We start from the raw sequence: 24,175 nt of genomic DNA, 5'->3' as shown, positions 1-24,175 counted from the left end.
CCTATCGTTTTTACTCGAAACCGGCGTTTTCAAAATTATCCAGCGTAGTGTGGACGTAGCCTGCAGCAAAAATTAGTGGCCATGTACAAGTTTTAAATAAACGTGTTTGCTCTATTGAATTTTAACAGTTTAATAGGAAACTTTTGAAATTGTTTATGTGGTGCAAAATGTGAGTTCCTGTTAAGCTGACAAATGTTGATAAGTACCTGTAAACGGTATGATTAGCTACTCATCTTCTGAATTTTTTTTTCTCTCTGCAGTAACTGGCTTACTGTAGAACTGAAAAATAACGTGGGTGTGATAAGCAACACACACAAAATGCTGGAGGAACTCAGCAGGCCAGGCAGCATCTGTTGAGAAAAGTACAGTTGACGTTTCGGGCCAAAACCCTTCGGCAGGATTGGAGAAAAAATGCTGAGAAGTATATTTGAAAGGTAGGGGGACTCAGTGTGATGATATCAGCAGAAAATAAGTGAACAGGAGTAGAAGATGAACCATAAAAGTAAGTTTTGAGGTAGCTCTGGGGAGAGCAATGAGATTGGGTTTTTGAGCAGCAGAAAGCTAATAACTGGACAGGGAGTTGAAAGGACGATTAGGAATCAGGTGGTAGAAACTCATGGGAAAAACAGGAGACCTTCATTTAAAGTCCAGGAAATAGATCATGTGCAGAGTGATTCAGAGGGTTAAAAGGAAGAGCGTGGGTTCGATTCTTGACTCCACAGAAAGGAGTATACCATGAAACACAGGTTGGAAGACCGGAACTTGGATGAATGAGGGAAAGCCAATAGGGAAATGAGACAGGATAAGAGTAATGAAATGGATTGTTATGTAGAGCTTGATACAGCAGCAATGTGGTGAATCAGCAAACAAAGGTTAATTACCAAGGCCAGTGAAGGAGTGCTACAAGATTTGTGATGTCAACAATGGTGAAGTTATCTGCACCATCTTCATGGAGTTAAGTCTCAGCAATTTATAAAATATGCAAGTTAAATGTGGAAATCCAATAGTTGTCAGTAATTCCCTATTCCTTCACAAGATAACATGTTACAGCTTTCTCTGGTACAATCAGTGAGCAATCAAGAATTTGAGATACAGTGGATTCCAAGTTAATTGAGACAGATGAGGTAACATATTTTGACCTAATTAGTTTCATGGAAATAGTTTAAAAGGTATAAAAACAAAGAAAAACTACCGTTTAAGTGAGTAACAAATTCTGTATTCAAGAGGAATTCAGAACCATTTAGAACGCTACCAATATAGTACTATAAAACTAACAGTTATCAACACAGGTTTTCATCCAGAGTATACGGCCATGTTCTTTTGATTGACTGCACTGGTGAGGCCTCACCTTGAGTACTGTGAACAGTTTTGGGCTCCTCATTTAAGAAGAGATGTGCTGGCATTAGAAAGGGTTCAAAGGAGGTTCACAAGGATGATTCTGGGAATGAAAGGGTTATCATATGAGGAATGTTTGGTGGCTCTGGGGCTGTACTAGCTGAAATTTAGAAGAATGAGGGGGGGGATCTCATTGAAACCTTTCAAATGTTGAAAGGCCTAGACAGAGTAGATGTGGAAAAGATGTTTCCCATAGTGGGGAGTCTAGGGCAAGAGGGCACAGCCTCAGGATAGAGGGGCATCCATTTAAAACAGAGATGTGGAGAAATTTCTTTAGCCGAAGGGTGGTGAATTAGTGGAACTTGTTACCACAGGCAGCTGTGGAGGCCAGGTCATTGGGAGTATTTAAGGTGGAGATCGGTACGTTCTTGATTGGCCACAACATCAAAGGATATGGGGATAAAGCTGGGGATTGGAGCTAAGTAGGGGAAAAAAGGATCAGCCATGATTGAATGTGGGTACAAACTCAAAGGGCCAAGTAGCCTAATTCTGCTACTATGCCTTATGGTCTAATGGACAGTAAATGAACAAATCAGTGCAGACACTTAGTGCAGATAACCGACTGTCTTCAAACAACGCTTATGTCGATTGCATCCTCTAAATCTTCACTTGATTACAACTTTCAAGATGATTGTCAATACCTTCAAATACTTCATAGTTCCTAACTTGTTGAAATAATGAAATGGTTACATTTTCACTCAAGGCTGTTTCTTTCATCCCCAAGCCTGAATGCTTGAAACCACAGTGAACAAAACAGTTCTGAATTGTCTCACTGCTTATTTCTTGCCAACTATCAGTGACAAAAATAGCTGATTTTTGAAAATTAACACACGCAAATGATACAATTTAAAAACTGTTTGCTTTAAGCATAGTGTAATGTCTAACGGCCACGCAAATACACGTGACTAACATTAGTTAGAAACTGTTCGGCGACAGTTTTCTGTTCCAATTTAGCAGCAGTGTCCCAAATAACTAAGGGAATCTCAGATATTTTCTCGTTTACTTTTATTTTCTATAAGAGTTATCCCAAATAAGTCATCACCCCATTACTCGATGGCCCAATTAGCCAGAATTCACTGTATTTATAACCTATTTATGAAAATATTACGGCTTGTTTGATAAGGTGAAGTTGATTTTTAAAATGTAATACTAAACTATATTTAATGCTTTAAGATCACAATAGATCAAAAACATGTTAACAATTAACACCTATAGACTCAAAAATGCAATAGTTTCTAAATTAAAATATGAGGGGTGATTGATAAGTTCGTGGCCTAAGGTAGAAGGAGTGAATTTTAGAAAACCTAGCACATTTATTTTTCAACATAGTCCCCTCCTACATGTACACACTTAGTCCAGCGGTCATGGCGCATACGGATCCCTTCTTTGTAGAAGTAGTCCACAGCAGCGGTGATTGTTAAGTTTGTGGCCTAAGGTAGCAGGAGATGAGTTACTAACTTCAAACTTTCTGCATTATCGCTCAGAGTTGAACTGCACGTGTATGTAACAAGAGCGTCTTGGACCTCCAGGTGGTCCAGAGCAGGTGTGATTGATAAATTTGTGGCCTAAGGTAGAAGGAGATGAGTTATACAGCTCTCATTACATGCAACTACAGTTCAACTCTTTGAGTGAAAATGCAGAAAGTTTGAAATTAATAACTCATCTCCTTCTACCTTAGGCCACGAACTTATCAATTACCCCTGCTGTGGACCACTTCTGGAGGTCCAAGATACCGACTTCTACAAAGGGATCTGTATGCTCCACGACTGCTGGACTAAGTGCGTAAATGTAGGAAAAATAAAAGTGCTAGAGTTTCTAAAATTGACACCATCTACCTTAGGCCACAAACTTATCAATCACCCCTCATATGTATGAGTGTGTTAGGATATTTCAATTTTATCAGAATTTTAAGTCCATGCCCAATCTTTACAAAAATGTTTGAAATATTAGTTAAAAAGAGAGTTTTTAAGTTCCTGGTTTGGTGCCGTGAATAAAATGTGATTGGCAACTGAGCCAGCTTAATGATGTTATTGTTGGATGTCAGAAATATCCTGAAGTTCAAATCTGTGAGCACCAGACATCTGGAAAGAAGAGTTCTACATCATACTTATCACTAGGTCTTTGAGAAAATCAAGCCATTACTTCCACCATGAATTCTAACTTTATTCAGGAAGTATCAGAGTCAAATGCTTGCCAAGAGATACAGAAGAATGTAATCTGAGTATTTCCAGCAATTACACATAGTAATGCTGTTGAATTTGAACTATCCTTCCTATCCACCCAACGCACAAAATGCTGGAGGAACTTAGCAGGTCAGGCAGCTTCTACGGAGGGGAATAAACCATCATCAAGACTAATGAAGGATCTCGACCCAAAACGACGACTGTTTATTCCCCTGATCTGCTAAGTTCCTTGAGTATTTTGTGTATTGATCTGGATTTCCAGCATCTGCAGAATCTCTTGTGTTGCTATTACCATGTGCTTCACAGAAGAAACATTTGATGAAAAATTCTAGCATTCCTTTTACGTCTGTTACCTAGCTCTCCTTATAGCTGAAAAAAACTAGCTGAGTCAAATGCTTTCTCCTTGGTTTCCATATCTTTTACAAAAGGATTAAAGTACATGCATTTATATCTAAAATGGTCAGACAGTTGGAGAAATTGGTGGAGTGGTGGGGGGCATGTGTCATTAAATCCCATATTATTTTATCATTAACATAATATGGGTTTTAAAGTGGATAAACAATTAGGGCCTATAGGGAGGTATTCCTGGCTGTTGTGGGTGGCAAGGGAGAAGATTACTGGGGCCTGACAAATATTTTTAAAGCTTTGCCAGCCACATGACTGAAGACAACAAATAGCTTTTTCAAGAGGGCATCAGGGATAAACAATTAAAAAATGGGGGATGAAAGGGGAGTAATGACATTCAAAAGATTGTACAGGGGCCACTGAGTGAACACTAAATGCAGTACCAAACAAGCTACCGGAGAAACTCAGTGGGTCAGACAGCATCTGTGGGAGGAAAGGAATTGGCCTAATGTAGGAGTTTGACCCTAAAGGTGACAGTTCCTTTTCTCCCACAGATGCTGCTCAACCTGGTAAGTTCCTCCAGCAGACAGCTTGTTGCCCCAGACTTCAGTTCACTAAATGCAGTACATGGATTGAAAGTTGAAGTAAAAACGGAAGGTGGTATCTTCTACATTGGAGAAAACAAATTCAAATTTGGTGATGGCTTTGCAGAATACCTGTGCCCAGGTCAGGAGTGACCCTGATCTTTCAGTTCCCTGCATTTTTCTTCATTACCCTACTCCTAGTGTGATCTTGTGGTCTATGGCTTCCTTCAGTGTTACAAATGTGACTTAGCAAAAACTCAAAGCTCATCCACATCTCATTTTTATCTGAATACATTACAGCCTCCATACTGAATTCTCTAACTTCAGATAACTTACTCTTTCTTAATGTTTGTAAAGGACTCCCCATTTGTGTTTGCAATTTCTTCTTCCCTACTGATTTTCACCCTTTATTTTCCCTCTCACTTTTATATTCTGGCCTGCTCCGCACATCCCAGTACACCAATCTAAACAATATCACCCAGATTTAACAACCAACAACAGATTACTTTACACAAAGGAGTGGAAATGCCCATTCAGTGGCTAAATCATCCTTCTCAGTACACACATTGCTTTTGATACACCCATTGCCCAAGCCCTCCCATATTTTTGCTACTTAAACTTCCTTGCTTTTTCAGTTTTTATGAAGTTTCCAACCTGAAATGTTAACTGTTTCTCTTTTTACAAATGCTGCCTGATCCGCTTATTCTTTTCTAGTATTATCTGTTTTTATTTCATTGTCTGCACTTTTAATATTTTTATTTCATTCTTGAGGACAAGAACGACTGAGCTATTGACTAATCAAAATTGTCAATATCTATTAATTAGTCTAAATGTTGAGCAAGCTATGAAGAAGAGAATGCTGTTGGAGAGACCTATAGGAACCATTGAAACATTCTTTCCAAGCATTCTATAGTTACAGCATATCAAATTACAATTGCACTGTAAACTTACATTATCTGAATGATATTTATCATAAAACCATAAGCTATAGAAATAGGAGTAGCCCATTCAACTGCTTATGCCTGCTTCACTATACAGTACAAGCAAGGCTGATCTTCTAACTCAACACCACTTTCCTGCACAAACAATGCATTGATCACAGTCTTGAAGATACACAGCCTTCTTGGATAGAAAATTCCAAAGATTAATCGCTATCTGGTGGAATATATTTCACCTCATCCCATTCTCGATCCTTTATTTTGAGTTAACTTCTAGACAGCTCCGCTGGAATTTTAGATGTTTCTATGAGATCACCTCTAATTCTTCTACTAGAGACTACAGGCCTAGTCTGTTTAATCTCAAACAACATTACCCTACACCTCGTTTAATCTATCCATTTATACAACCTCCCCTACATCTCAAGAAACATTACACTGAATTTTAATTGCACTCCTTTAATTGTAGTTATATTTTCTTTTGATATAGTATGAAGAAACCTGTTCACAATTTTCAATAATTTCACAAGGGCCATTATAAGAGCAGTGACTCATCTTTACTTTTGATCTCAATACCTCTTACAATGAAGACTGATACAGTATTTGCATTCCTAATTGTTTGTCAAATCTGCATGTTAACTTTTAGTGATTCACAATTAAGAATTCCCTGTTCCTCTGAACACCTTTCAATCTTTTATTCTTTATAAAATACGAAGATCTTTTATTTCTACCAGAGTGGTAAACCTCACATTTTTCCATATTATATACTACCTCTATGTCCTTGTCTATTTACTTAACCTAGATTCATAAACCTTCACCTCATCATCTTTACAACTCAGAAATATATAGGCTAATAATTCAGAGACAACATGCTAAAAGTCCTTGTGCTAAAGTTCAAGTTTACTTATCATTCAATCATACATGAATACTCATGAATACAGCCAAACGAAACAGCATTACTCCGGGGCCAAGGTGCAAAACACAAAATCAATAGCTGTACATAGCACAAGGCACACACAGCGCAGATAAGACAGTAGTAAAATACAGTCACATAAAAAAAATCCTTCAAGTCCCTGAGTCCATGAATGTTGCAGCAGTCAGCAGTTGAACACAATACATCTTGTCTTCTGCCAAGCGAACACTGGGCAGCAGCACCGACTTCAGCATATACACCACACCACCCCAACTCTGGCACTCCGGTAGAGCACTCTGACCCCGATGCCTCCCTCCTAGACAGCTGTGAACAGGTGACACAGTGACTTCAGGTCTAGTCCTCGTTACAACTGAGGATACACAGCTCCCCCGCCATTCTCCAAGGGAACAGTGAGTTGGACTTGCAGCATTCCACATTAACATGTCCAACAGGGTCTTGCAATCACAAGCAATGGACTAAGATGATCACTCACTGGTAAGCTGCACATACTTCAATGACACAGGCAGCACCACGATCTGCACCAAGTGCAACTCCTTCAGTATCTCTGCCAATGAGCAACTCACTGATGGGGCAGACCTGCAGTACTTTAAGTTCTTAATGTCCAGCAGGGTCTTGCAATCATAAAACATACATTTAAAAAAGACAAAAGCACCTTTGATTAGCCACATGGAGCTGCATCTTGATCAAAAGTGCTAAAAGAGAAATCAGGCTAACATAATGGTCTTAATTGAGAAATTAAAGGAGATCACGTGGACGTTCTTTATGTATTTTTTCAAAAAAGCAATTACTCAAGAATACCTAAATTGATAAAATTAAGTCATTCAGAAAGTATAGCAAATCATTAGGATGTTGCGAAATCAGAGTGCAAATGAAGCAGCATTACACTTTTGAACTTCTCTACATAAATTTTGTCAATTTAATTGTTGGTACAAGCATTACAAACGATAACCAGGGAGAACAGTTAGCAACAGATAAGCACGTTATACTGTTTCAAAATAGTTAAACCACCTCTAGACATTGCTGATAACTGCGAAATTAAGTGCAGAATGGCCTGTGAATGGAATATTTATTATTGTACAAGAACCCAGCTTGCTTAATTTGTGTGTCAGATTTCAATTGCCAACCAGGGTAATGGTAAGCAGTGCCATGCCTGATTAGGAGTGGTAACAATTTGATTTATTGATGTTTTGTAAATTTCTACAGATGTACCATGGAGAACATTCTAAATGGCTGCACCACCATCTGGTATGGGGAGGGGAAGGAGGAGGGATCAACAGCACAAGATCGGAAAAGGCTGCAGAGAGTTGTAAGCTTAGTCAGCTCCATCGTAAGACTGTAATACCAGAAGACATAGGAGCAGAGTTAGGCCACTAAGCCTATCGAGTCTGCTCTATCATTCAGTCATGGCTGATTCACTTCTCCCCCTCCTCAGCCCCACTCCCCGGCCTTCTCCCTGTAAACTTTGATGCCATGGCCAATCAAGAACCTATCAATCTTCGCCTTAAATACACTCAACAACCTGGCCTCTACAGCTGCATGTGGCAACAAATTCACTACCTTCTGGCTAAGGAAATTTCTCCACATCTCTGCTTTAAATGGTTGACCCTCTATCCTGAGGCTGTGCCCTATTGTCCTAGATTTCCGCACCATGGGAAACGCACTTTCCACATCTACCCTGTCTAGGCCTTTCAACATTCGAATAGTTTTAATAAGATCCCCGCTCAACAACTTGTCTCTGAATGTGAACAAAACAAAAGAGATGGTTGTTGACTTCAGGAGGACACGGAACAACCACTCTCCGCTGAACATTGATGGCTCCTCCGTAGAGATCATTAAGAGCACCAAATTTCTTGGTGTTCACCTGGCGGAGAATCTCACCTGGTCCCTCAACACCAGCTCCATAGCAAAGAAGGCCCAGCAGCGTCTCTACTTTCTGCAAAGGCTGAGAAAAGTCCATCTCCCACCCCCATCCTCACCACATTCTACAGAGGTTGTATTGAGAGCATCCTGAGCAACTGCATCACTGCCTGGTTCGGAAATTGCACCATCTCGGATCGCAAGTCCCTGTAGCGGATAGTGAGGTCAGCTGAGAAGATCATCGGGGTCTCTCTTCCCGCCATTAGAGACATCTACACCACACGCTGCATCCGTAAAGCAAACAGCTTTACGAAGGACCCCACGCACCCCTCATACAAACTGTTCTCCCTCCTGCCATCTGGCAAAAGGCACCAAAGTATTCCAGCTCTCACGACCAGACTATGTAACAGTTTCTTCCTCCAAGTCATCAGACTCCTCAATACCCAGAGCCTGGACTGACACCAACCTACTGCCCCCTGCTGTGCATATTGTCTTGTTTATTATTTATTGTAATGCCTGCACTGTTTTGTGCACTTTATGCAGTCCTGGGTAGGTCTGTAGTCTAGTGTTTTTTTAAGTAGTTCAGTGTAGTTTTTGTATTGTTCATGTAGCACCGTGGTCCTGAAAAACATTGTCTCGTTTTTACTGCATACTGTACCAGCAGTTATGGTCAAAATGACAATAAAAGTGACTTGACTTGACTTGACTAAATTCCAGCCAATAAAGGCCCAGACCCATCAAACGTTCCTCATCTGATAACCATTTCATTCCTGGAATCATCCTTGTGAGCTTCCTCTGAACCCTCTCCAATGCCAACACAACTTTTCTTAGATAAGGAGACCAAAACTGTTCACAATACTCAAGGTGATTCTAGGCCTCTTGAAATGAATGCTAACATTGCATTTGCATTCCACCGACTTAACCTGCATGTTACTGTTTAGGGCGTTCTGCACAAGGACTCCCAAGTTCCTTTGCATCTTAGATTTTTTGATTTTTCTCCGCAGTTAGAAAATACTCTGTACTTTTATTTCTACTACCAAAGTGCACGACTGTGCATTTTCTAACATTTCATTTGCCATATCCTTGTCCATTCTCCTAATATATCTAAATTCGTCCACAGCCTTCCTGTTTCCTCAACATTACCTGTATCTCCACTAATCATCATACTTGGCAACAAAGCCATCTATTCCATCATCTATATACAGAATAATAAGAAGCGGTCCCAACTCTGACCCCTGTGGAACACCGCTGGTCACTGGCAGCCAACCAGAAAAGGAACCTTTTATTTCCACTTGCTGCCCCCTACCAATCAGCCAATGCTCTAACCATGCTAGTAATTTTCCTGTTATACCATAGGCTCTTAGTTTGGTAGGCAGCCTCATGTGTGGCACCTTGATAAAGGTCTTCTGAAAATCCAAAAATACAACACTATTGTTCAATAGATAGATAGATATACTTTATTAATCCCGAGGGAAACTTGGTTTCGTCGGGATTAATAAAGTATGTCTATCTATCTATTGAACAAGGTCATAACACCCTCAGAAAAGATCCCAATGATCTAAGAACCTGAAGCCCTACTCCGCACCAGCTTCTCAGCCACACATTTATCTGTCAGATCATTCTGTTTCTACCCTCACTGGTGTGTGGCACAGGTAATTTCTGGATTGCTATGTCATTTCTCCAAACAAACTGTTTCAGAACATCAATATTTCTCAAATAGCTTGCATGAAAAGCCCTCTTCAGGTCATGCCACAGCATCTCAATTGGGTTAAGGCCTGGACTCTGACAATCTAAAACATGAATTTTCTTCTTCTTAAAGCAGTCTGTTGTTGATTTACTCTTGTGTTTCTGATTACTGTCTTGTTCTAACTTCTGTTAAACTTCAAGTGAAGGACTCTGACATTCTCCTGCAAAATGTGTTGATAAAGTTTTGAATTCATTGTTCCCTCAATGACTGTAAGCTGTTCAAGCCCAAAGGCAGCAAAGCATCCCAAACCATGATGTTCCTTCCACAATGCTTCATAGTTGGGATAAGGTTTTGGTGTGGGTGTGCAGTACCTTTTCCCCTCCAAACATAGCATTATGTATTTCTACCAAAAATTTCAACGTTTTTCTCATCTGTCCAGAGAATGCTGTCCCAGAAACATTGCGGATCATCTTGGTCATCTTTTGCAAACTTGAGATGCGCAGCAATGTTTTTTTTTGGAGAGCAGTTAGTTCCTCCGTGGTGTCCTTCCATGAATACCGTTCTTGTTCAGTGTTTTTCTTATAATGGACACATGAACAGATACATTAGCAAGTTCTAGAGATTTCTGCAGCTATTTTGCTGTTACTCTGGTTCTTTTTCACCTCCTTCAGCATTGCACGTCGTGCCCTTGGTGTGATCCTAGGGAGAGCGGCAACAGTACTGAATTTCCTCCATTTGTAGACAATTACTCTTACTCTGGACTGATGAACACTCAGGTCTTTAGGAATGCTTTTGTAGCCTTTTCCAGCTTCATGTATCTACAGTTCTTCTTATAAGATCCTGCGAAGGTTGTTTTGATCGAGGCATGGTGCATATAAACAGATCTTTCTTCAGAAGAGCTGGCTCTGTCAGTAACCTAGCTTTCTGTGTCTTTTTTATATGGCAGGGCATTTCTACAATCCATACCTCCAATCTCATCTCATTGATTGGAACACCTGACTCCAAACAGTTTTTGTAGACAGCATTACCCCAGAGTTTCATATGCTTTTTCTAAAACCTAACTGTGCTTACTGTAATTCCAGTGTTTTTTCTTTATTATGTATTGCATTATACTGCTTCCACAAAGACTACAGATTCTGATTTACAATTGCCATATTATTTGTCGTTTACTGATTTTCAAACCACCCATTAGAAAAAAACTAAATGGTTTTTATAAATATATTCTTAATTCTACCTTTTGATTCTGTTTCTTCCTTTTTCAGATGGTCTGCCTTTTTCAGTTTTGCCGCCAACAGTTCTCGTTTTAACTGACGTGCTTCTCTGCGTAGCTCTTCGCTGCATGAAAAAATATTTACATAAGCAATTAATTTTCTCAGCAATAAAATCAACTACAAGGACGAGTTCAAAGCAATTGCTTAGAAATTCAGAGCTATATAAAAAAGAATGAAGTATTAGAAACATATGCCATTATTTATTACTATCCATAAGTTCAAGAAGCACTCTGATATTTTCAGGTAAAATCAAGTTCTAAAATAATTCTTAAAATCTTTTGTTTTAAAACATTGCAACACTCAAAATTGCTTGTTTTATGTCTTTGCACCAGTTCAAGGCCTCTCTTCACATTCCACTCCTTCTTTGTATCAACTTTTTTCTTCATTGATCATCCAACCCTTACCTTGTTGATGACTGCAATGTACATTCAAAAAACTACCTACAGATCCACACAGTCAATGCTCAGATCTTCAGTCCTCTCTCAGTGAGACAGCTGAATCACTACCATTCAAAATTTCCCAAGCTTGCTCCCCACACTCACTGCCCATGTTTCCCAGACCTGTATTCCTTGAAACTACATCTTCCTGTTTCAGCAAATTGATTTTGTTGGTGGACATGTTCTTGGAATAGGACGTTGACGACCTGATCTAGGTCAGGTCCTCAAACAATATAATTGTGTCAAGCAGACAAGCTGGAATAAGTCTTGTACATAATTGCTCCGGAAACCTGAACTTAAACTTTGCCAGCTTTCCAAAAGTTCAAGGGTTTTCAATGCTCCTAGATGGCCAGGTATTCAAAAATGTCAAAAAAACCACTAAAAATGAAGATATTTTTAAAATCTAAAATCATTTCAAAGCATTAGTAAATAATTAAAAACATTAAAAAAAGGAGGAATAATTTAAGGAAACAATTTTCTTCTCCACAAACTTCATCCAAAAGCAGTCTTCCCAAATTGTGCTGGGGAATCACACCAAGCTCCTGCTCTGCTGCTGGGGATTTTGTATTCACAAAGGAGTTCCAAAAGCTGCTAGCATTTATAGTGAGTAATGACAGCAGTTCCATGTGGACCTGCTGCTAATACCCAATGAAATCAGCATCAATAACTTCCATTTATATCCATGTCCTTTCAATGCAGCAACCAAAACCTTTTCAATTCATTAGATAGTTTCTTCATCTTCCTGTCTTGTCCAAATTACATACACTGGCCGAGAAAAAGTTTACCAGAAACTCTGGTGTAAATCCCAAGACTGTTTCCTGCAAGTTTATTTACCAATATAAACATTAAATTGAAGTCTTGCACCTCATGCAACAGAGTATTGCCTGGCAGCAAAACTCCATGCACAATATTCCAAGTGTAGCCTCACAAGCACCCTGAGAGTAATATTAAAGTATTAAATGTACTTGAGCATTGTGGAGAGTTAGCAAGAGGAGAATAAAGGGTAAAAGAAAAGTTCTCTTTTTTTAAAGATAGACTGAACAGCAGAAGGAACAAAAGCAGATGAAGTAGGTGAATCAATGAAGAGATCTTGTATTTATAATCTTTCAGGGTAGGATAATTAGAAGTACCTCATGACTCATGAATAGTTTTGAAAAATAAACAGAAATATAACATAGACAAATGCAGCAGTTAAATTACATCCAGTAAGGCTCCACAGAGATGACATAATTGTTTAAATAATCCACTGTTTTTAATCAGTTAAATTGAGGAAAATATGATAGGAAGAGAAACCTAGAAGAACTATCTTGTTCTTCTTTAAATAATGCCATGGGATTTTAAAAGTTCACCAAGAGAATAAATAGAGCCAATGTTTAACATTTTTATTTGAAATATGGCACTTTTGGCAGTGCAGTGCTCTGTCAATACTTTGCAAAAATGTTAGTCTATAATGTGTGCTTAATTCTTTGGAATGGGCTTGAATGATCAAATTTTTTGAAGGTGCTATCAATGAGTCAAAGCTAACACCTTACCACTATGGTGTATTTTCAGAAGAGTGGGTTGGGATGCATTATAAGGCAATTTAAATTGTGTTAGTTCAGCTATTTTTCTGTCCTACCAAGAGTGCTGGAAACTTGGCAGGTGTGCAAAATAATCCCATGGTACTCTCAAATTATGATATGATTCAGAGTTTGAGAAAAAAGTAGAACATTAGACCATAAATTTGAAAGCTCCTTCCACTTGGGTAATGGCACAATCATTTAGATACAGAAGTGAGAGATTTTGATATCACAGTGAAAATACAGAAGTCTCTGCAAAATATCTCAGAAAATGTGTAGCCCTTTAGAAAAAACTGTTACTATAGCCATGGCACAAATTCTAATGTTAAAATAGTACAAAGTATTTCAAGTACTTAAATGCATTTATGCTGAATCTAAATTCCATATGCGCAAGTATGCTATTGATGTGCAAATGATTTGTTCTTTAGAGGGAATATTCTTTGTCTCTTTTTAACATTAGTACAGAACTCCTTCCTGATATTCTGGACATCAATGTAATCTTTACACTCACTTATTGCAAGTTTATATGATATTGCAACAGTAATGATTTTGATCACATAAAGACTCTACTTCAGATAATTTTAGGCAAAATATCTTATTTGAAAATGCTCTCCAAGGTGAATGAACTAGAGTAGAATACTTGAAGTTTTGCACTTCTCGATAACTATATATACTAAAACTATTACTGTTCTCTTATTCTGCAAATTTGAATGAAATAAAATTGACTTCTTATCTCTTCATATTGATAAGGATATCTATGCATTCCAGGTGCTGAAATTGCTAGTATAGTTTCTGAAGTTCTGTCTGAATGGATTCCGTGGCCAGCATTGCATTTACCAGAACAACCAGTATGGTATCCAGTGGCAAAGCCCCAGGGGCAGACGCCATACCTGCAGAGATCTACAAAGCTGGTGGTCCTGTACTTATAGAAAAGCTCACGGAGTTGTTCCAGTCTTTTTGGAAGCTAGGATCGATTCCTCAGGAACTTAAAGATGCATCCATCGCACACCTCTATAAGAGGAAGAGCAATCAACAAGTATGCGACAACCACCGAGGAATCTTGCTGCTTTCCATTGCAGGAAACGCACTTCAAGTCAAGTCAAGTCAAGTCACTTTTTAATTGCCATTTCGACCATAACTGCTGGTACAGTACACAGTAAAAACGAGACAACGTTTTTCAGGACCATGGTGCTACATGAAAGAATACAAAAACTACACTGAACTACGTCAAACAACACAAAAACTACACTAGACTACAGACCTACCCAGGACTGCATAAAGTACAGAGAACAGTGCAGACATTACAATAAATAATAAATACGACAATAGGCACAGCAGAGGGCAGTAGGTTGGTAGTCCAATGGCTTGGGGGAAAAACTGTTACATAAGCAAACAGCTGATTGGCGGCGTCCGGGATCATGTCTGTTTCTGTACTCCCGTTGAAGTCCAATTTAATGTCCATTGGATAGCAGAATGGATGGGCTAGGGCTTGGCAAGACAAAATACCAGACACTGAAGTTCTCTCCAGAGCAAGTCTACCATCAGTCCACACACGGCTGATGAGAGCACAGACCTGGTGGGCAGGTTATGTCATCCGCATGCCGGACGAGCGCATACTCAAGCAGCTCCTTTTTGGGGAACTCTCTGCTGGAAGAAGCTCGCATGGAGGGCAGAAGAAACGTTACAAAGACACACTAAAGGCCTCCCTGAAGCTACTCGACATAGACACAACTTCTTGGGAAACGCTGGCACAAAACCGCCCTGCCTGGCACGGCCTCATCCACAAGGGCTGTCAAGCTTACGAAGCAAGGCACATTGCTGAAGCACAACATAAGCGCGAGCTGCGCAAGTCCAGAGGCACCAGCGCAACAACTGCAGTGCCTACGCATGTCTGCCCAACATGTGCCAGGACATTCCGTGCCCGAATTGGCCTGGCCAGTCACCTTCGGACACACCGCATCCAGTCTCAAAGTGACTAATGATGTCGAGGTCTTCATCAACGACAATGGACAAACCACCAGTTTCTGAAGTCCTGTCTGAATGGATTCAGTGCCTAGCATTGCATTTACCAGAACAACCAGTATGGAAAAACATTTACAACAATATTTTGAGTTACTCTTTCTTCTTTTTTAAAATTGTACAATTGCAGTTTATTTTTATGCCTTCCTCCTAAGAAATGCAAGAGCTTTTATTTTCCTGCTTCATGTACTGTTTAAGATCATACTTTAAATCGTATTGGTGACACCCAGTTTCTAGTCAAAATAATTTCACTCCCAAGATTCATGGGCTGAAATCTGGGTCATGCCTTAATTTACTGCCCAAGGTTCCTGTGCACCAGAATCTTCTTGACTTGGTAACTCCACATTCTGGAAGCATCTAGCGAGGCACGGCAAATCCTCAATAACAAGCCCTTTGGTGACACAGTGCTAAGCCCCATCTCTGGAACATTCTACAACAATGATTTAAATCTTTAACCGAAGGTCTGCATTTCAGTTCTTCTTGGACTTCAATGGATTCACTTTTAAGGGGTTGACTAAGTTAGCTTACTGACAAATCTTTTTAGTGGTTCCAATGAAAAAAGCATTCCTTAGTACAGGAATGTTGCAACAGTCACAAATATCGATTTAAGATTCTGTCATGAGACAAATCCTAGCTAGGATGATTGATTCACTGAACTATGAAAACAGTGCAGGTGAGTGAAAGGTGAAGAGGAATCCTATCATAGTTCTGGATGACGGGTGCTGACAGCATCAATATGGGACACAGAGCAGATGCCATTGAGAGCTACATTAGCTCTGAAAAGAGAGGAAGTTACAGTTTAGGAAAAGAAAGACCTTTTGGGTTCCCAGGGTAGGGGAGTCAAAAGCTAGATGGCACAGGTTTAAGGTGAGAGGGAAAAGATTTAAAGGGGACCTGGGGTAAGTTTTTCCAAATTAGGAAGTGGTAGAGCCAGGTACAATTACAATGCTTAAAAGACATTTGTACAGGTACACAGATAGGAAGGGTTTCAAAGGAAATAGGCCAAATGCAGACAAAAATGACCAACAGGTAGATACCTTGGTTGGCATGGACTAGTTGGATGAGGGGCCTATATACATGCTATATATCTCTATAATTTTATCTCAGAAGTGCTGCTGTGAAATGTCTTGTTATCAGAGAAGAAATGGCAATGACACTGAAAACAGGTGAATGGAAAAGATCAAAATGTCTTTGATGGGGATGTAGAGAATATTCACAGTGAAGATGAGCTGGGTGGAACCAGGAAGTTGCAAAACATTCAAAGTAATATACTAAGGTATCCTAGGCACAACTGGGAAGTTTTGGGACAAGGGGAGAAATAATAGATATGGGGAGAGAATAGGAACAGATTTTGCCTGACCCATGTTGATTACCTGCAGTATTTTCCGATTTTACTTTAGATTTACATATTTTCTTTCCATCTGCAGGAGCTTGCATTTGGGAGACTAAGTGGCTACGAAAATATATTCATCGAATGTTTCAAAACTTTTTAAATTAAGAAGAGCAGAGATTGATATTGCATACATTAAAATCCAGAAGCAGTGGGAGGTGAAATAAATTTGGAAGTAACACATGATTTTAAATGCTGCATTTTAAAAGTCTGAAGTTAGAAACAAGAACAATAGAGACAGATTGAAATAAATGTGGAAAATACTTATCAAGAAGCAGAAGATTTACAACAGAAACATAAATGAGCACAATGGCAGCAGTAAAGCAAATTATAGTAATAAATAAAAATAGACATTGGGGAAAAAAAGACAGGGTTAAGCAGATTGAAAAAATGTTGTGCATGATTGAAACCTTAATCGTGAGATGAGATATACCCAAACCTTGAAAGCCAATTTGATCAAACTATAACAAATTCAGAATTTCAATGTGACTACCATTTTCCCACTAAAACAAAGAACTATTGTACATTGAAAAAGGTACTATTTATCTCTCCAAATACACATCAGCATTTTTTCCTGGTTATGCAAGCACATTTGCTTGAGGTACTCTTCGTGAAGTAATCAGCAACCATCCATCCATTCATTAAAATTAGGTTTCAGACTGGATTGCAGGGCTAACTGTGAGGTTTTCAGCATTTAACAGTAACTTTCAACCCAAGTAAACATGGATATCAGTTTGCTGCCCAATTTGCTCTCTTCTTCCTGTAGCTTTCCAAAACTGAAACTCTAACAGGAAGTTTAACACTCAAATGTATGAAGGGCATGAAGTTCCAGTCCTCATCTACTAGGAAACACTATATATGTTATGGCTTCCGGTAAGATGGCGCTATTAGGTGACAACTCTTTGCATGCAGCTCCGATGCGAGTCATCAAATATTTCTAATTAGAACTACTGCAGCTGAAATCTGGAGTCACAGCCATGTGTACTTCAGTAAGAAATGTTGTTTTAAGACGTTTAAAAGAATCCTTCAATACTCAAAATCAACAAACCACAGATAGCAGACTCCCCTTTAAGAAAATGAAAGCACAGATCCCCCAGCTGTCTACAGGTACAATTGATACACAGAGGCCTTAGACTTCCACTTCTGACTATCCTGCTGGTGAATTTACAGTCTCTGGAAAATAAATTTGAAGACTTCAGAGTAAGATTGCTGTACTAGAGGGACATCAGGGATTGTTATTTACTTCACTTCATGGAAATATGGTTCAAATCAACCATTTTGACTGCAGCATTGCAGCACAATGGCTTCACCATTCTCCACAAAGACAGGATAGCTGTCTTTTAAAGGCAGAGGTGGAGTATGGTCTATAATTAACTCATTGTAATGCACAAATGTTATGTCTCAGTCTTGTTCATCTGACCTGGAATATCTCGCGGTCAAGTGTCATCCATTTTATCTGCTGAGAGTGTTTTCCACTGTTATCTACTGTTAACAGTGTCCATTCCACTACAAGCCAAAGTCAGGCAGACACTGGAGGTGCTGAGAAACATAATACACAGGCATGAAACTGCACTCCCTGATGCCTTTCTTAATATTGTGAGAGATTCCAACCAGGCCAGCCTGAAGAAGTTGCTGAACAACTACCACCAACATATCACCTGTGAAATCAGAGGAACCAACACACTTGACCACTGGTATACCACCATGAAGAAACCTCACCATGCCATTTCACACCCATACCTTGTGAAGTCCAATCACCTGACTGTTGTTCCTCTCCCGGCGCATAGGCAGAGACTAAAGACCGCAGCACCAGTGGTGAGAACCAAGAAGGTATGGTCAAGGGAGGTGCCGGAGTGCTTACAGTTCTGCTTTGAGTCGGTGGACTGGACAATATTCAGGGATTCATCTTTGAGTCTATGCCTTCAAGAAAATGCAGATATGCCCAAACCAAAAGCCATGGATGAACCAGGAGATTCATAGTCTGCTGACGGCTAGATCTGTGGCATTCAAGACCGGTGATCCAGAACTATACAAGAAGTTCAGTTATAATCTACATAAAGCTATTTTAAGGGCAAGAAATCAATTCCAATTGAGGTTAGAGGTGGAACTGGATGCACGTCAGCTCTGGCAGGGTTTGCAGGCCATTACTTCCTACAAAGCAAAACCTAACGTCATGAACGGCTGTGATGCTTCACTTCCTGGTGAGCTCAACACCTTGCTATGCATGCTTTGAAAGGGAGAATAAAACCACACCTGTGTGTATACCCTGCACATTCTGGTGACCCTGTGATCTCTGTCTCAGAGGCCACTGATACAACACCTTTCAAGAGGGTAAACCCTTGCAAGGTGTCAGGCCGTGCTGTTGTACCTGGTGGAGCTCTGAAAACCTGTACCAATCAACTGGTGGGAGAGTTCAAGGACATCTTCAATCTCTCACTGCTGCAGTCGGAGGTGTCCACCTGCTTCAAAAAGGTGACAATCATACCAGTGCCCAAGAACAGCGGAGAGATCCGCCTCAATAACTATCGTCCAGTAGCATTCATATTTATTGTGATGGAGTGCTTTGAAAGGTTGGTCATGGCTAGTATCAACTCCTATCTACGCAAGGACCTGAACCCGCTGCAATTTGCCTACTGCTGCAAGAGGTCTACAGTGGATGCAGTAGAGATCAGCAGATGTAAACTGGCTCTCTACTGGGCCTTGGATCACTTCAACAACAGTAATACCCACAACAGGCTGCTGTTTATTGACTACAGCTCAGCATTCAGCACAATCAAACCCTCAGTTCTAATCAACAAACTCCAAAATCTGGGCGCAAACAACAGGAATTCTGCAGATGCTGGAAATTCAAGCAACATACATCAAAGTTGCTGGTGAACGCAGCAGGCCAGGCAGCATCTATAGGAAGAGGCGCAGTCGACGTTTCAGGCCGAGACCCTTCGTCCTGACCCTCCTGATGAAGGGTCTCGGCCTGAAACGTCGACTGCGCCTCTTCCTATAGATGCTGCCTGGCCTGCTGCGTTCACCAGCAACTTTGATGTATGTTCCAAAATCTGGGCCTCTGTACCTCCTTCTGCAACTGGATCCTTAACTTCCTTACCGATAGACCAGTGTGTGCAGATTGGAAATGACATCTCCTCCACACTGACATTTACTTGGAGATACAGCGCAGAATAGAGTCTTCTGGCTGTTCGAGCTGCACCAACCAGCAACTCTTGATATAATCCTAGACTAAACACGGGACAATTTACAATGACCAATTAACCTTCAAACAAGAGGACATGAGTTTGAAACAAGAGGACATGAGTTGAGAGTTAAAGGACAAAAGTATAGGGGTAACATGAGGGGCAACTTCTTTACTCAGAGAGTGGTAGTTGTGTGGAACGAGCTTCCAGCAGAAGTGGTTAAATCAGGTTCGATGTTGTTGTTTAAAGTTAAACTGGATAGATATATGGACAGGAAAGGAATGGAGGATTATGGGCCGAGTGCAGGTCGGTGGGACTAGGTGAAAGTAAGAGTTCGGCAGGACTAGAAGGGCCGAGATGGCCTGTTTCTGTGCTGTAATTGTTATATGTTATATGGTTATATGGATAGTCAGAGGCTTTTTCCCAGGGCTGAAATGGCTAACATGAGAGGACACAGTTTTAAGGTGCTGGGGAGTAGGTACAGAGGAGATGTCAGGGGTAAGTTTTTTATGCAGAGAGTGGTGAATGCATGGAATGGGCTGCTGGTGATGGTGGTGGAGGCGGATATGATAGGGTCTTTTAAGAGACTCCTGGATAGGTATACGGAGCCTAGAAAAATAGAGGGCTATGGGTAACCCTAGGTAATTTCTAAAAAAAAGTCCGTGTTCCGCACAGCATTGTGGGCCGAAGGGCCTGCATTGTGCTGTAGGTTTTCTATGTTTCTATATTTTTCTATGTTTCTATAAGCTAGTAACCTCCATGTCTTTTTGGACTGTGGGAGGAAACCAGAGGTCCCAAAGAAAACCCACGCATTCCTCAGGGAAGACATACAGATTCCTTACAGATGACATCGGAACTGAACTCCAAATTCCGAAACACCGGGCTGTAATAGCATCACGTTAACCTCTACACTACCGTAGGTGCAATTTCACTTATTGTCTCTTAATCCCATTTGTCTTCCCTGTTTTGCCTTTTAATTTTGGTTTATAAAATTACAATTAATATTTCTGTTATTAGATTTTGCATTAAATTTAGAATTCTTCACAGTTTGAAGAATTCGCTTTTTTAAAAAAACATACTCTTAAGATCCCAAAAGGGAGTCTATGTTATACTGGTCTCCCAATGACCATAAATTGGCATGCAAAAGACTAGTAAATTTTAGTGGTATCTGCAAGTATAATGCAAGATGAATATCAATTTTTCATTATTCTCCACAAAAATTAAAACTATGTATTTGTGCTTTAACTAGAGGATTGAGGGAAAATCTTAACTATAAATCACACTACACTTAAGGTCGCTAAAACAATAACATGGATATACTGTACACCGAAAAGCTACATAAACAAGACCTCTACTTCTACTTGGCATTAAAATCATATACAATACCAGCTAAAAAAATAAAACACATTGATTTAATTGCCTGTGCTTTTCTAATCTCAACACATTGCAAAACATTGGCTTTTACTGCTTAACTCAAAAAGCTTCCATATGTAGCACAGAGTCCATAGAATGAACATGTAACATGTTTATACCACAGGATTTTTGTTTTTTAATCAGCTTTCATCTCAGTGTAACAATCTCTAAAAGTGAGAAACAATGTATAAAAGTATAAAAACATAACAAGTAAGTAAAATTTCTCCCAAATCTACCTAGCAGAAACAGACAAAATAGGAATAGCTGTTGTCATAGAAGACAGGTTTAATCCAGTAGAGAGAAAACATCTTAACTCAGTTAATCCTAGGAATTGAATCAGTTTGGGTGAGCTAAGGATCAGCAACAAGAATGAAACACTGATGAGTTACCTAGTGCCCCCCAAGATAGCACTGGTCATTGGAAAATTTCAAGTGCTTGTAACAAGAATTATATGTGTACATGTGTGCTTAGTCCACTGCTGTACTCTGTCTACACCCATGACTGTGTGGTTCAGCACATCTCAAACACCATTCATAAATTCATTGTTGACATTATGTTGGTTAAGAGAAGGCATATACAGTAGGAATGAAATAGATCCATTGTTTGAGGAATGTTGCAATAACAACTTTGTACTCAATATCAGTGAAACCAAAGAATTGATTGCAGACTTCAGGAAAGGGAAGTCAGAAGAACAAATACCAGTCCTCATTTAGAGGTCAGTAGTGGAACGGTTGAGCAGCTCCAAATTCCTGAGCATCAATATCTATCCTGATGGATCAACATCTATGGATGCATCTTGGGCCCAATATATTGATGTGATCATGATGAAGGCATGCCAGAGGCTTTACTTCATTAGGAGTTTGATGAGATTTGGTATGTCACCACAGACTCTTGCAAATTCCTACAGTTATGGTGGAGAACATTTTGATTGATAGCATTACAGTCTGGTAAGGACATGTTCGTAACAGCATTGTGGGCCAAAAGGCCTTCATTGTGCTGCAGGTTTTCTATGTTTCTATATGACTCCAACATTCAGGATTGAAAGATGTTGCAGACTTAGCCAGTTCTATCATGAACACAATCTGTCACCATCAAGGACATCTTCAGGAGGTCAGCATCCATTATTAAGGACCTTCACTGTACAGAATATGCCCTCTTTTTGCTACTACCATTGGGGAGGAAGTGGAGGAGCTTGAAGACCCACACTGAACATTTTAGGAACAGTTTCTTCCTCTCCACCATCAGATTTTGGAGTGGTCCATAAATCCATGACTGCCACCTCATTATTCCTCATTTGAACAACTCAATTGTATAAATTTAATAATTTTTATGTCTTGTACTGTACTGCTGCTGTAGAACAAAATTCACTACATATGACAGTTATAATAAACCTGATTCTAATTCTGAATCTGAAATGGGAACTGCAATAATCACAGGGCAATTTAATTCACATGTGAACTGACAAACTAAATAATTAATAACAGTGTGGAAGGAACATTCAAGAGGTATAAAAGAAATACGTTTCAAGATAATTATATTGAGAAAACAATAATGAAACATCTTATTTCAAATATAGGACCTTGCACCAAGAAAAGGTTAATTAATACTCTGGTAGCTAAGTAACTTTTAAGGAAAATTGATCAAAATAAACAGAACTTTATAACACTTGAAAGTAATTTAAAAACAGCAAACCACAAAGGTATGTAGCATGAAAAAGCTATGGTAGATTAGTAAATGGAATGAAAATGGATGAAAAGTGCATAATATTTAAAAAATGTACAAATACAATAAATAAATATTCCTTTAAGTGACAAAAGCTCAAGAGGAAATGTCTACTGTGGCCATTAAAGTTAGTACAGGTTAGTACAAAGTTTATCAAAAGAAAATGTTTATAATGTCAAAAAATGCAGCAAACTCTGGGATTGGGAAGATTTCAGAATTCAGCAAAGGAAAATCAAGGGATTAATAAGAACATTTAGAATATGGGTAAAATCCAACAAGAAATAATATTTTGTAAAGCTTCTATTGGTATGTGAAATACAACAGCTTGTATCTGCACAGAAATCCTTCTGAAAATAGTAGGGAGCAGCCAGAACTGAGTAGGGAGCTGAAGGAGATTGTGAAAGCTGTAAGTTAGTACTGGATCTATATTGGACTATCATCTTCCAAAATTATAGTTTCTAGAACAACTTCCCAGCAAAAGCATCTCCATGATTGAAAAATAGAGAGATAAAACAGGGAATTTTAGACTAGTTAACCTGAAATTGGAAAATTGCTGGAATCGATTCAGGAAGTGATAACGGGGCAATTAGAACGCAATAACAGGATTGAACTGAGTAAATATGTTCTTATGAAAAGTAAATCCCGATTTACAAACTTGTTGTGCTTTTGAGGGTATAACCAGCATTCTAATTAATTGGAAAGCTGTTGAATGTGGTATACTTGGGACTATCAGAAGGGCCTTAATAAGGTGCCAAGCAAGAGGTTATTAAACAACTTTTGAACACATAGGTTGGGAGTAATATTCTACTCCAGACAGAAAACAGAGTTACAATAACTGGATAATTTCTGGTTAGGAGGCTGTAACCAGTAGTACAAGGATAGCTGCTGGGGATCCATCTGTTTACAATCTACAGCTATGATTTGAATGAGGGGAGAACTCAAGCAAAATTTATCCAAGTTTACTGGTAATAAGAAGCTGTGTGACAGTAAGAACTGAAAGATACAGAATTGCTTCAAGGGGATGTAAGTAGGCTAATGGAAAGGGTGTAAGGGTTTCAGCTTGAAACATCGACTGTACGCTTTTTTTTAGATGCTCCCTGGCCTGCTGAATTCCTCCGGCATTTTGTGTGGGTTGATTAGTGATAAGGGTGATATGGCAGTTCACCAGGGTGACTGCTGGTTTTGGGGTGGGAAGGGGGAATTATCCTCAGGAGAGAAATCAAGGAGATGGGCCTATACTCCCCTGTTTAAAAGCTGTG

The 24,175-nt window shown here is 39.5% G+C and overlaps 1 protein-coding gene across 1 annotated transcript in view; it reads right to left on the bottom strand.

Annotated features, from left to right (window-relative positions):
• cwc27 (CWC27 spliceosome associated cyclophilin) overlaps nt 1-24,175 on the bottom strand; it is a 168,753-nt gene that overhangs the window by 71,346 nt on the left and 73,232 nt on the right. The window contains exon 11 of the mRNA XM_063043006.1: nt 11,155-11,255. Coding sequence (XP_062899076.1) covers nt 11,155-11,255 — 101 coding nt within the window. The remainder of the gene's footprint in view (nt 1-11,154; nt 11,256-24,175) is intronic.

Source organism: Mobula hypostoma, chromosome 3 (genome assembly GCF_963921235.1).
Source record: "Mobula hypostoma chromosome 3, sMobHyp1.1, whole genome shotgun sequence".
NCBI lineage: Eukaryota > Metazoa > Chordata > Chondrichthyes > Myliobatiformes > Myliobatidae > Mobula > Mobula hypostoma.
The sequence above is the reverse complement of the archived record's forward strand: the minus strand, read 5'-3'. Positions and strand labels throughout refer to the sequence as shown.